Raw genomic sequence first — 14,945 nt, forward strand, 5'->3', positions numbered from 1 at the left:
GAAAAGACGGGAAGTAATCATAAATCAGCTGTTCCATTAATACCCAACACAGCCAACAAGGTGATTACTCTTTCCTTCATGAAATAAGCTTCCTCAGTCCTGACACATTATTCTCCGATGACTTTTTTGCCTAATGACTAACAGTATCCCCCAGTGACTAATAATACTTTTAGTTTCTTTCCCCCTCTACCAATCATTCAATGGTTTAAAGAATATATGTGCATCTATTATGAGCTAAATACCTTAACTAAATCCATTGATGATCAACAATCACATGGCTCCTGCACACATGTACTTCAAATGTAATACAATTCTCTTCTCTAGAAAATGAAGCATTCTGGAGCCACCAAAGTAGCTCAACAGGTAAAGCACCTGTAACAAAAGCCTATCTCCCAGAGTTCCATCCTTAGAAACCATGTAAAGGTAGAAGAAAGAGAATCAACTCCACAATATTACCCTTTAACTTCCCCATTTTCATGATAGGAAACGCAAACACACATACAGACGCACACGCAGGCACACACACACACACACACGGAGTGATTTTTAAAAAAGAAATCTGAGAGATGGCTCAGTCAAGAGTACTTGTTGCTCTCCCAAGCAACTGGGTTCAATTCCCAGGACCCACAAGGCAGCTTACAACCAACCCTAACTCCAGTTCCAGAAAAAGTGACATCCTGTTCTGGTCACCATAGATTGTGTACAGTGTACTAATATATATGAAAACAAAACACTCATACACATAAACAAAGTCTTTTTAAAGAAAAAAAGAAATTCAATTGCTTTGCTTCAACTACTCGTCCCATTTTACCATTCCATCTACTTTATTAGTTTTTACTTTGCAAAATTTGTTTTGTTTCCTAGTGAGACTAGCATCAACCTCATGGCCCGCAAGCACCGTACTAACATGAAATTCTTTACTTTTGAATAAGTTACCTGTCTTATATTGCATCTCATTGCTGCTTGTACTAAACTATTATCTCAGGGCTAATGACCAAAGCATCTTCAATCATTGCCTAACTTCTACATGTTAAATATTATGCAAATGTATACAAAAGTTAGGTTCTATATTAACTGTATACCACTAGTATAATTACCACTATACCATGATACTAATTAGTTCCTGACTCTTTACAGTAGCAAATATAGATCTCAGAACTTCTTTGCCATCTTAGAAACTATTGAGGACTCTTGCCAGGCAGTGTGTGGGCAGTGGTGGCTCACGTCTTTAATCCCAGCTCTCAGGAGGCAGAGGCAGGTGGATCTCTGTGAGTTCAAGGCCAGCCTGGTCTACAAGAGCTAGTAAAACCAAAACCAAAACCACAAAAAAAAAGTGTATTTATATTTTATATACTTTGAGTAGTAATGCTAGTATTTATGGGTATGTTTTCCACTTGCAACATCTCTTAATCCTTTTCCCTTTACTGCTGAAGCTAGATTTTCTTATCTTTGACCAAACAGGATAACAATAGATATGCAGAAGTAAATACCAGAATGCAGCTATCATGTCTAGTAAGCTAGATATTAGACACATTTACAAAATTTCAAGTTTTAGTCTTACTTTTTGGGTAGATTTTGGAAAAGAATTTTTATAAAATGTATTATGTTTGCATAGAACCTTGCTTTTCTTATTTTTTTAAAGGAATTAATTCCTACTTGAAAAATTTGTTGGTTTTAATCTTTAGTGTGATAAATTGTAACTTTAGTTTAAAGGTGTTTAAGAGTCCTCAATAGTTTCTTCTTTGGCTTTTTGAAACAGGATTTCTCTGTAGCTTTGGAGCCTGTGTTGGAACTAGCTCTTGTAGACCAGGCTGGCCTGAAACTCACAAAGATCCGCCTGCCTCTGCCTCCCAAGTCCTGGGATTAAAGGCATGTGCCACCACCGCCCAGCACTAAATATACTTTTTAAAGTATATAAAGTATAAAGTGTAATCTACTTTGTACTTTAAATGGATTTCTTTCATTCATGCATTGGTTCTCTGGAAAGCATCTATCACTGAGTTATGTAATTATATATATATCTTCCAAACATTAATATATTGTATTATTCAACATTTTAAAATATGTATTTGCTGATGACATTTTCATTAAATCATAATTTTAATAAGTCTTACCAAAACAGTCAAAAACTAGAAAGCTGGAAAACTCATAGCAGAAAGAAATTCTACAAAATTTTGAATTTCTCAGGAAAGTTCACATCTTACCACTGGCAACAAATACTATTTGTTGCTTTTCTTGACAAACTCTTTCAAGAGTATGTCTATAAAATACCTAAGTCTGAATAGCATTGTCATTCAAATAAAATGTGATGGTTTTCTTTTTTAAAATGTGCTTTAGTTAGTAACCCAAGCCATAACAGAAATGCTGCTCATAAAAGCAACCACAGCTTTTTTAATGTGCAGGACCGCTTTACACATTCAAACTTCATTAAATATATTAAAGTGTCACACTTAAGCTAAGGTTAAAACTGATAAGTGAAGAACGCCATGATTTGCTAGTAATGTTGGGTGACTCAAGTCAAGTACCAGCAGTGTTAGCAACCACGACTTCTGTACCATCACTGCAAACGTCAGCACAGTGCCAAGTGCAAACAAAACGTCAGTTCTACTGTGAAAACATGAAAATCAGATCACTTTTAAAGTGATAAATTGAATGAAAGACATAACTCTGAAAGAATCAATAAAAATAGCACCAGGAAGTTTTGTGTGCAAGAATTACAGGTGATTATCTTTGTACAAATATATTTATACAATTATATTATATATAAGATTCAATAATAAATTACTTTGATCTGAAAACATCCCCCAAAATCTATGTGTTAGAAACTTTATTTTCAATACAGTAGTACTGAAAAGTAGAATTTTTAAGAAGTGACTTTCAAAATAGATTAAGTGGAGACTAAATGAGTGGCTCAGTGATTTTACGAGTCAGTTTCTGATAAAATAATAATTATTTTCAGCCCTCTTTTTCGTTCCCTCTCTCTCACCCAGGTGATACCTTCCGTCATTTTTGATGCAGTAAGAAAGCCCTCATCAGATGCAGTTCCTTGATCTTGGACTTTCCAGCCTCTAGAATGGTGAACCACAGAAATGTCTATTCATTATAAATGACTCAGTCTGTGATACTCTGTTACAGCAGCACAAAACAGAGTAAGTCATAATAATTGAATGGCACAGAAATCTGTTTGTTACAAGTTAATCTGTGATATTCTGTTACAGCAGCACAAAACAGAGTAAGACATTTAATATAATTTAATGATACTACAAAATCAGGTTGCTTTAACAAGGGTGTAGTAACTATATAAAGAGGATGAAAACTTAACTTTCTTGCCCCTTAAAAATCAGAAAATAAGAGTCTGATCATAGGTAATAATGAACGTCATCTGACGTCTACACTAAGCTGGTGTTGTCACACTTGGCAACCCGAGTTCAATTCCAGGAACCCACACAGTGAAAGGAAAAAACTGACTCTCAAGTGGTGTCTTCTGACCTCCACAGGTGCACTGTGACAAATGTGTCCACACATGCACACTGAGCAAATGCAAAGTCTATGCTGCTCTAAGTGTCTTTAACATCTACAGACTTTAGCACATGAACACAGTATATATACCTAGAAATCAGCAATCAAAATGTTTGATTTTGATCTTTAAAAATGATAATATTTAAAAATAAAAATTTTTAAAGATAATGTTCATAAAAGCAAACCTACCTTCTAAACAGTTGTTAAATGATTTGTTTTAAAAAAAAAATCACAGTGGTACCAACATTAAATTACAACACTTTTAAACTGGTACAATCCTGCCACCTAGAGTTGGTAGAAAAGAATTCATCTCAACAATTTAAAATTTTAATGTTTCAGACAGAAGAAAACTATAAGTTAAAGACTGCCAAGTTAAAATGAACTAAAAAAAAAAAAAGCCAGTCATAGTGGCACATACCTTTAATCTTTAATCATAATTCAGATAAGGCAAAGGCTGGTGGATCCCTGTGAATTCAAAGACAGCCTGGTCTACATAGTAAGTGTCTGGACAGCCAGGGTTACACAGTTAAACTGTCTCAAAACAAAACAAAAAGAACTAAAAAGTCACAGTATTAATCAAATATTAGTCATATGAAACAATGAAAATGAGAATGCTATCATTTAACTGCAAATAACAGAAAATAAGGAATGATTATAACCTCACATTGCTTTAGAATTCCAAGCTCTAGAATGATCTTTTTTCATTACTAAATACGTCGATGTGGACACATGCACCACAGTGCAAGTGCAGAAGTCAGAGAAGAACACTGTGGACTCAGTTTGCTCCTTCATCTCTCCAAGGAGTCTAGGGATCAAACCCAGGTTACCAGGATTGTGTGGGTAGCACCGTCACTCCAGAACTATCTCATTGGGCCTGGAAAAACGGCTTTTTTTCTAAATTAAATTAATTTTACTTATTATTATTGTTATACACACACACACACATGCATAATATGAATGTGGGAACATACATGCCACACCATGTGTGGAGGCCAGAGGACAACTTTAAGGAACTGGTTTTTCCTTTCACCTTTACATGGCTTTTGGAGATTCAACCCGGGTTGCCAGGCTTGCACAATGAAGGCCTTTACCAGATGAGTCATCTGTCTGGCCCATGGAAAATGCTTCTTAAAATGTAAGATAAGTCAAAGTAAATAGAATAAAATAAATAGAAATTATTATTTTCCTTACATTCTTTCTAGTTATTTTATTCCTACCAAAACGGGACAGTAAATGAAAGGCTAAAGTTTCAATATTATTCTACAATTAAAACCAGTCAGGGCAGGTGGCACATACCTGTACTCACAGTACTTTGTAGGCAAACGCAGGCCTAAGCCACTAAGAAAGACCCTACCTCAAGAAAGCCAAGAGGGTCTCTAAACATAAAGTCTCTTTCAATGTAAAGCTCAGTTTCACAACAATCTCACACACTTCTTCAAATGTTCTACCAAACCACCATTGTTTGTGCAGCAATAGAGAATCAATGACAAAGGAAACTTAGAGGAAAGCCCACAACGCAGAGGAAAATATGTACACAGACTGATGTATCTTTTCCAAGAGATGAATTGACATACTAGAGCGTCTAGTATTAAATTTTTAAATTTCTTTTATTAATGTGTATGGGGTGTGTGTGTGCATGGAGGTTAGAGGAAAACTGTGCAGTCAATTCTCTCTTTCTCCCTTCACATGGGTTTGCATGATCCTCAGACTATCAAACTCTCATTCAAATTCTTATCTTCAAAACTTACAGAGCATACATTTGCTCTGAGCAGAAGTTGAAAAGAATTAGTCCTTAGCTAATTTATTAATTTATAAACATAAAAAAATAAAACTTGAAACCTATTAGTAAATTTTAAACAATCCTACAACACTCCAAAGAATGGGTAAAATATTTAATTACCTTTCCTGTGCTTTGTAAGATAGTTGTTCTTGTTCTCCACACTCTCTCTCTGCTGACAATATCTCTGGTCACATCTACCTCAGCATCCACAAAACTCCTCTGTTTAAGGGCAGTTATATCATCATCTAGATCAGTCTTGATAGTAGATCTTTTCTTAGCCATAATTTTGGCTTTGATTGCAGCAATTTTTTCCACTGACATGGCTTCAGACAAAGACCTAAAAGTAATTTATTTTTAAAATTTCACAGCAAAGATTCCTCTGTACAACATTTATACTGTTGCACCTAAAATGACGATTTAAAAGAGAAAAAAAAAACACCACTGCAAGTGACAATATGCTTTTCTATAAACCTTAATATTTTATAGTCACACAGAATTTTACAGGCAACAGTTCATAAAGATAATACTCTAAAAGCAAGCTGGCAATTTATTTTAATTTTATGAGTATGAGTGCTTTACCTACATGTAGGTCTATGTGTTGTTTCTGTGCCTGGTACCCAAGAAAGTCAAGAGGGCTTCAAATTTCCTGAAACTGAAGCTACAGGCAGTTAGTTATAGGTCACTATGTGGGTGCTGAAACCAAATCAGGATCCTCTGTAAGAATGGCCAGTGCTCTTAACCACTGAACCACCTAGTCTTGAATTAGTAATCTCTTTAAATTTAAAACTAGTAATAAAATTCCTTGCTTTTTTTTTTTAAATCTCCCACAGAAGAGCAGAACTAATTCGGGTGCTTTTGCTTGTATTCCTGAGGCTTTACCAGTGTTATCTATACATGTACCTCCCTACATATGAAAACTATAAACAAGCATCTTGTGATGGGGCGAACATGTCATTCTGTAAAAAGGCTAAAGCTTGGGTTTTTCCATGAAATGTATTTCCAGTTTGTAAAACTACAAGCTACATATACGACTGATATCAGAGCCCAAAGAGACTGTAGATGCCACAATAGTCCTTTCAATTTCTGGTAGACAAAACCATACCTAATTTAATTAAAACTTCATTATTAAAAAAAAACTTTAAAATTAAAAAAAAAGACATACTGAAATAAATGTACTGTGGACAATTTCTGTCTTCAATTTACTTGACTCTCAAATAGGCAAAAAGCAGTCTTTTTACTTAAAAAAATTTATTCACCAACGACATAAATAAAAACTGTAGTATGCAATGAAAATAAGAAAATTTCTTAGGTCTTTCAATTTCCTGGTGTGTTTCTCTTTGAGATTCAGGGATAATCAATCAGTATTCCATGGGTTAGAGATGGCTCAGAGGTTGCTCTTGCAGAGGACCAGGGTTCAGTTCCTAGGACCACATGGTGGCTCAAAACCATCTATAACTCAGGTTCTAGGAAATCACCATGGCTTCTTCTAACCTCTGTGAGCACCAGGGACATGGTACACAGACATACACATAGGCAAAATATTTAAACACCCCAAAAAAGAAAATAAACCAATCTAAAATTTCAAAGAAAAAATTCAGTAACCCAGGAATTGTCAGTTTTCAAAAATGTTGGTTTAAATATAACAATCTTCATAGCAATTCTCTAATAGGAATGGCAAAAATCCTTGTCTAAAGAATGAAATACATGTATTTTAGTAGTACTTACAACGTACAAAAAAAAAGGAAAATTCAATGGAAAAAATAATTAAAAATTCTGGTCTCCCAAAAAGGGAACATCCCTTTATGAGAACACATGTGGAAACCACTCTTTAAGGTCTGAGTTGAAGATGTGTTTTTGTTTTTTATAATATAAAACAAGAAAAATAATTCAACAGTGGTTGAGGACTGGTACAGTGGTATAGTCTTTACCTAGCATACATGAAACCATACATTTAACAAAAGCCTTAAAAAACAGAACATAGGCCAGCAATCCAGTGTGTCCCTGGAACTCTACCAGCACAGGACAAGTGTCAAGGCCTTGCGGCAACAGCTAAAAATATAATAATCACTAACAAAGGGTGACAAGAGGAAAAACTAGTAATTTGAAAGTGTCAACACAGTGTCCAGACATGGACTGTACAAAACATTAAAGAAAAATGACATCCCAACTCAATTCTTATGTACTGACTCATCCGTTTGGAGGAAATGTGGCTCCAGTGTCATTATAATAGGCACACACATTTCCAAAGAAATTCTAAACACACTCCCTCCTGCACTCCGCTTTTCTGCTCAAATCTAAATTGGTATACAGTGAAAACCATGGGTGTAGATCAAATACTGTGATTTTTTTAAGAAAAAAAAGACTGATAATGTGTTTGTTTGGGGAGCTTTCTGCAGTCTATCTACAAAAGATAGTTTAGTACAGTTCACAGAAGTCCTGTCTTTTCACTTGATTTGTAACGTAAAAAGGTACCATAAATGAGTTATCGGAGATAATTTACTTTCTACATTTTTCTCCTTCTATTTTGCATTGATTTCTAGCTGTAAAATTAAAGCCTATAAGCACGTTTTTAGACAGATTCAAACTGTTTTTATTACATGTTTCTGTGTGTGCACACACATGCAGCACAATGTGTGAAAATCAGAGGACAGGGCTGGAGAGATGGCTCAGAGGTTAAGAGCACTGCCTGCTCTTCCAGAGGTCCTGAGTTCAATTCCCGGCAACCACATGGGGGCTCCCAACCAGCTATAATGAGATCTGATGCACTCTTCTGGCCTACAGGCAGGATACTGTATAAATAAATAAATAAATCTTTAAAAAGAAAAAAGAAAAAAAAGAAAATCAGAGGACAAATTGGGTACCAAACTCAGGTCACTGGTTGAGCTTGGCAGCATGGTCTTTACCAGTGAGCAATCTGGATGTCTCTCAAGCCGACACTGAACTTTCAGTGATCAGACTTCTACTTCTAGCCAAGAAGATGAAATGCCAGTGATTAGAACAGCTCAACAACCAGAAATGATTAGCTAAACTTCAAAAAATAAGGGCTTACTGGATATTAGGTACACAAATGACAAATGAAGTCACTCCTCTAACTTCCCTGGCTTACTGCCTTGAAAATTTTCAAACTAGGTCCTAAGAAGAACCCAGGGAGAATTTAAACAAGACCAAAGTGTTTACATGGTACAGAATATTTTTTTTAAGATTATTTATTTATTATGTATACAACATTCTGCCTCGATGTATGCCCGCACGCCAGAGGAGGGCGCCAGATCTCAGTACAGATGGTTGTGAGCCACCTTGTGGTTGCTGGGTACAGAATATTTAAGAAAAGAGCTGAACAGAGGTATTGCAGTAGAATGCCAGCACATGGAATTAACAAAGAAACTATCTAAACCTGGAAACAACCACCATCCAGTAGGTAAGTTTAAGCTGGTAATTCAAGGCTGGGTTCAGCCAAAATGAAAAATATCCATGAGATATTTAGGAAGTCTACTTAAAACAGTACTGTCTCTAGAGTGAGTGAGAATAATTACTGTAATTTATCTCTGTTCAATGTAAAGTTCCCAGGAAAGAAGTCATGCCTATGGTGAAGATTATACAAGGCAGTCTGGCTGAGTAACTAGAAATTCCTTGAGAGTTGGAATGTCACAATTCCATAGTCAAACTGTGGGTTAGGAAAGAGGTTACCCTAGAGGATCAAGAGAAAGAAAAACATAAAACTGCTATGTGGATTGGTCAGTGCTCATGTGTGAAGTGACACTGATCCTTTCTCCCCAGATGCTACAGACACATAAACCCAGAAGCAACTGAATTATGTAACCTTCAACTGCAACCTCTGACACTGTAAGACAAAACAGATCTTCCTCTAACAGTCTAACAGAGAAAATTGACAGGATAGTCTGTTCAGACTGCTGTGATCCCTTGATTGTTCCATTCAGGAGCTTTCAGAACTGGTTTGTAGGAAGAATTTATTAAGTTTAGAGAGATGGGCTAGATAAGTCCTAGAATGCTACATAGGTAGAGCTTAATTCTTGTGGGACCTCAGAAATCCAGAATGCCCTAAGACTGAGACTAGCTAATTACATGGTTTCACATGAGTAAGACCTCTATTAGGACTTTTACAGAAACCATTTTACTATACTATTGCACAGAATTTGTCATATTTTGTTCATGATCCCAGACTCTTGAGTGGGGTTAAATTTAAAAGTAGTAAATAAAAAGGCAGAAATGTCAAGGCAGCTCAGCATGGATATTGCAAAATTCAGGCATAGAAAATCTGCCACAGTAACCATAGAGCTCATGTGGACTATAACAAGCCAGGCCATAGGGATGGGGCTACCCAAGCCCAGTGGCACACACATATCATATTACGACATCATATGCCACTGATGATGGACATGAATCTACAGGATTTAACATTTGCCCTCTAGATTGCAGGCTTGCTTTAGTCCCATTCCTCTCTATGTTCCATGTCTCCATTTGTAGTAAGAATAATTTATTCTGCATTGTTGTATGCTAAAAGTATGGAACTTGTTACTAAAATTTTTTAAATAAAAATTTATTTAATTTATGTATATGAGTGCTCTGTCTTCATGTATGGTTTTATGCCAGAAGACAACATGAGATTCCACCATAGAGGGTTTAAGCCATGTGTTTGATGGGAACTGAACTTAGGACCTCTGGAATAACAGCCAGTACTTTGAACCACTAAACCATCTCTCTAGTCCCAAAGGACTGTTTTTGTTTTTTCTAGAAACTCTGTGTGGTCTTGACTGTCCAGGAACTCACTCTGTAGATCAAGCTGGCCTTGTACTCAGAGAGATCTGCCTGCCTCTGCCTCTGGAGTGCCAGAGTTAAAGGAATGTGCCACCACCTCCTGGCACTACTAAAATTTATAGACTCACAGCTAAGAGATTTCTACTTCAGGAGACTTTAAGTTGATTGCTCTGAATAAGGTTGGAACTGTTAAGATTTCAGGGACTATCAAAGATGCACTAAATACATTTTGCATTATGAGACAAACCTAAGTCTTTGGGAGTCACAGATATATTAGTATTGGACTAGGTGGTGTGTTAAAGGCCTAGTCCCCAACTATTGATGCTATTTTGGGAGTTTCTAAAAATTATAAGAGGTTGGATTTAGCAAAAAAAGTGGTCCACTGGGGTTAAATTCTTGAAACTATTGTTTCCCTGGTCCTTCTAGTTTCCATACACACACTATTCTCTGCTTCCCACCCCCAACTTTTCTCCTGTGTGCTATAACAATGCTTTCTACTACATACTCCATTCTATACAATGATGTTCTGCCTTTCTGCACATGGGTCCAAAATTAGAACCGTAGAACTCTAAATTGAAAGTGAGCCAAAATAAATATTCTCTTCTATGACTGTTCTCATGTTTGATATACTAGTGGAAAGTCTAACACAGTAAGTGATCTAGAGTATCTAGGTAATAAACAAATACCATGCCATTTTACTCGAGGGACTTGAGCACCTATGGGTATTAATATCTGTGGAGAGATCCTAGACCAATTCCAATAGATTCCAAAGGAACAACTGCATTCTTCTAAACTTAGTGAACAGGGGCATACAATGAATAAAAGAAGCAAATGCAAATTGTAACATCTAAACATTCTATTTTCCCACATACCTTTACATAAAATCTGTATTATCTACTTAAGAAACCCTTACCTAATCTGTTCAGTCTGTACAATTCCTTCTTTATGGCCTTCCAAACGAGCTGCCAATCTCTCTTTATCAAGACGCACACACTCTTCATCCTAAAAATAATCACTGGTTAGTAACATAAAGTTTTATTTAACTTTACATGGAAAAAAAAATCACTAAACATAACTTCTTACCAAGATTACCACAGAACAGTTCCATGCAATGTTTGACATAAATCAACTTTAAGGCCTTTATTTTCACAAAGACAATAATAATGTATTTTGAATCATTTAAGTCTGGAACTGATTTCTGAGGTTCTTCAACTTACAAGGAGCATAGGGCTATGATCTAATAAACCATGTGTGCTGGCTAATTTTATGTCAACTTGAAACAGGCTTGCATCATCTGGAACCCCAATTGAGAAAATGCTTCTATAAGTTTGGGCTGTAGACAAGCCTATAGAGCATTTTCTTAATTAGTGATTGATGTGGGAGCGTCCAGCCCATTGTGGGTGGGGTCATTCCGGGGCTGATGGTCCTGGGTTCTATAACAAAGCAGGCTGAGCAAGCCAGTAAGTAACATCATCTTCTGCCTCCAGGTTACTGCCCTGTTTGAGTTCCTGTCCTAATTTCCCTCAAGTGATAAACTATAGATATAGAAGCGAAAGCCAAATAAATCTGTTCCCAACTACTTTTTGGTTACAGTGTTTCATCACAGCAACAGTAATCCAATTAAGATACCACAGCAAATTTAAAACACAATAAGCCAAAAATGTGTTCAACACATCTACCTACTAAATATCATAGCTTAGTGCTGCTTACTTGAACATATACTAGCCTCCAAATAACACAAAGCTTGTTTTATTATAAAGTGTTGGACATCTCACATTTTACTGAATATTTTACTGAAAGGAAACTAATGTCTCCTAAACGTTTATGTATTGCTTTTGCATCATCAAAAACTAAAAACAATATGATGCCCAGACATCTATGTTTAACTTAAACATGATTAATGTTTAAGTTTTTCACAATGAACAATGAGTTTTTCCTAAAGTGACATTTGAAGTTTCCAGGAAGAAGATGGGGCCCCACAACAACAACTCTACCTGGTTGATATGACGTCATGATACTGATAGCGCTACTACAAGACCTGTTTTGGATACCAGCTGCACAAGACGATCCCAACTTGGTTAGCTGAAATGGTGCACATCTTGTACAACATTCTGGCCAGATCTCCACAAAATACTCAGAGACTATTTGCAATTTTAAAAGACATTGATCTTGAAATTTAACCATCATTTTACTTTCACAGGATCCCCCAGAAAGAACGTCGCCCCCATGACAGCTGGAAGTAATTATAGAGGACGACGCCCCCTCTCCCAGTAAAGTTTACCCCTGGGTTTAGGGACATCATTTAGGGGTTGGGAGGTTGGGGGAGGAATTTTATAAGCTCAGGGATCATTTTGAAAAAAAAAAAGTGGGAATGATGGGATAATAGATTTATAATTGTGAGTTACTGCTTTTAGACAAATATATTGGTATCGATTCTTGTATATTGATACAAAGTTAAATTATATTGACTATATGCATTGTATTGTATGCATGCATGTTTCTATGTCTGTTTAAAACATTTTTTTTTTTTTTTTTTTTTTTTGGTTTTTCGAGACAGGGTTTCTTGTGGCTTTGGAGCCTGTCCTGGAACTAGCTCTTGTAGACCAGGCTGGTCTCGAACTCACAGAGATCCGCCTGCCTCTGCCTCCCGAGTGCTGGGATTAAAGGCGTGCGCCACCATCGCCCGGCTTAAAACATTTTTATGTATTGACATGTATTGATATATATATTGTATGTATTTACCATATTGCAGTGTACATTTCTACCTCTGATTAAGATACTTATATAATGTTTGTGTATTGATATATATTTGCCATATTGCAATGTATATTTGTACAGTGTTTATATTTGGAGGTCATTATCCTCATTTGTTACACAGTTGTTTATTGTCTTAGTCTTTAAGTTAGATAGATATTGAGAATTATATAGATAAATAGTCATCTAAGTTTGTCATTTATAATTAGACTAATCAGGTTCTCTAGATATGTAGAGATTATACTCAGTATAGATAGATAATCTTTGACCTCTTCAAAGAGCTGTAGAAAATGGCCTTTAATCTAACTCAGAGTTTCGTGATAGTGAGACACAATTGCTCCTGGCAACACCGCTCTATTCCTGAGAGAATGTTGAGCATTAAAGACACTCCATCTGGAGCCTTTCTATTTGGCAGAACTGGCCTTTGGGCAAAGAAATGCCCATACCTCAACCACTGACAGAGATACAGAGCGTGCATCAATGGATAAAACAGGACTGTCATATCCTGCCAAGACAGGGTAAGATAGTTTTGAAAAGTTCCTTGCCTTTAATAATGGTATGTCAGTTATGTTAGGCCTTAGCCAAAATTGGTTGACTCAATGTTGCAAACGAGACTTTGGGTGATTGCCCAGATAGTCAGTTGTCTCTGTCAATTGTTGCACATTTTGGATATATCTCGTTTGTTGAGTAGTGTTTATTCCATTCTCAGATCTTTGACAGAGTTGAAGATTATATAATTGTAGTTACTCTCTACATTATTTGGACTCCTTGAGATAGAATGTTTAGCAAAGCTTTTGTTCTCAATATTGTTTGTTATATTTATTATTTGTTGTTATTGCATATAGTTGTATTTGGTTTAGTTCTGTCTTATTTAGACAAAAAGGGGAGATGTAGGGATAAGTCCCGCCCCTTAGGGGGCGTGTTCGCCTCGGGCTAATGTTTGCCTATAAATTTGGCAAGCATGCTCCCAGCCGTCCCTTTCTGCTTTCCTGGTCTCCGTGGGAACGGTGGTTCTTTAAGTCTATTTCGCCATTAAAGCTATATATATTTTTACAATCTGTCTGCATTCGTTTACGCCATTACATATGTTCTCTCCCAAAAAAGTTTTTAGATTTATTTACATGTGCTGAGTGTGTGCTGTTTTTGTTTTTGTTTGGTTGGCTGGTTGGTCTTGGTTTTGTTTTGTTTTGTTTGCTTGATTTTTCAAGAGAGAGTTTCTCTGTGTAGCTTTGGTGCCTGTCCTGGAACTAGCTCTTGTAGACAAAGCTGGACTTGAACTCACAGAGATCCACCTGTATCTGCCTCCTGAGTACTAGGAATAAAGGTGTGCACCACCACTGCCTGGCAGTATTGTTTTATCTGCATATATGTATGTACACTACATGCATGCCTGCTGCCTGCAGTTATATATAGATAAGAGTTATGGATGGTTATGAATCACTAGTGGGTGCTAAGACTGAACCTAGGTCTTCTGCACTTGCTCTTAACTGCTGAACCACCTCTCCAGCCCCTATAGATCCATTCTTAATGGGAAAAAAAAATCTAGCATTTAAAGGAAGTCATTATCAAAGTTAAATGTTTCACTTTGGATACCAATTTTTTTTTAATCTGGTGCCACAGGTCCCAAAATCTACCAAATACAAGTCAAAACACCAGAAGAAAACTTGAATAGCTTTTGAAAGGTAAGTTCCTCGGCACATTAAAATCTCCCTACAAAGTTCTCAATAGACTATTTCAAAATCTTATCTGGCAAGGGTGTGTAGTTCAAACCTATAATCCCAGAAGTCAGGATGCTTAGGCAGAAGCATCAAGAGTTTAAAGACAATAATGGCTACAACTATGAGCTTGAGGTAAACCTGGAAAATATGATTTATAACTTCTATTAGAAAGCCATGTGAAATTTAGTTTGAAAGATATGTGGATGATTAAGAAAAAAATCCAATGAAGTGACAGCTATCTAGGTCAAAGTTTATATTCAACAAATAAAAAAAACAAGGAGTAGGTCAAAGAATAAGACCATATGAAACTATACACAATACATTAGCATAGTTAAAACACCAAAAGAAAAAAATATTGGGCTCCAATTCATGCCCTGTTAGTTTTATACCGTGTAAAA

General features: G+C 36.2%; 1 protein-coding gene across 1 annotated transcript in view; it reads right to left on the reverse strand.

Moving 5' to 3' along the window:
* Cdc73 (cell division cycle 73) overlaps positions 1-14,945 on the reverse strand; it is a 114,823-nt gene that overhangs the window by 85,098 nt on the left and 14,780 nt on the right. The window contains exons 6-7 of the mRNA XM_075988163.1: positions 10,989-11,077; positions 5,420-5,636 (exon numbers count right to left, since the gene is read on the reverse strand). Of these exons, the coding sequence (XP_075844278.1) occupies positions 5,420-5,636; positions 10,989-11,077 (306 nt within the window). The remainder of the gene's footprint in view (positions 1-5,419; positions 5,637-10,988; positions 11,078-14,945) is intronic.

Source organism: Microtus pennsylvanicus, chromosome 10, assembly GCF_037038515.1.
Source record: "Microtus pennsylvanicus isolate mMicPen1 chromosome 10, mMicPen1.hap1, whole genome shotgun sequence".
Classification (NCBI taxonomy): domain Eukaryota; kingdom Metazoa; phylum Chordata; class Mammalia; order Rodentia; family Cricetidae; genus Microtus; species Microtus pennsylvanicus.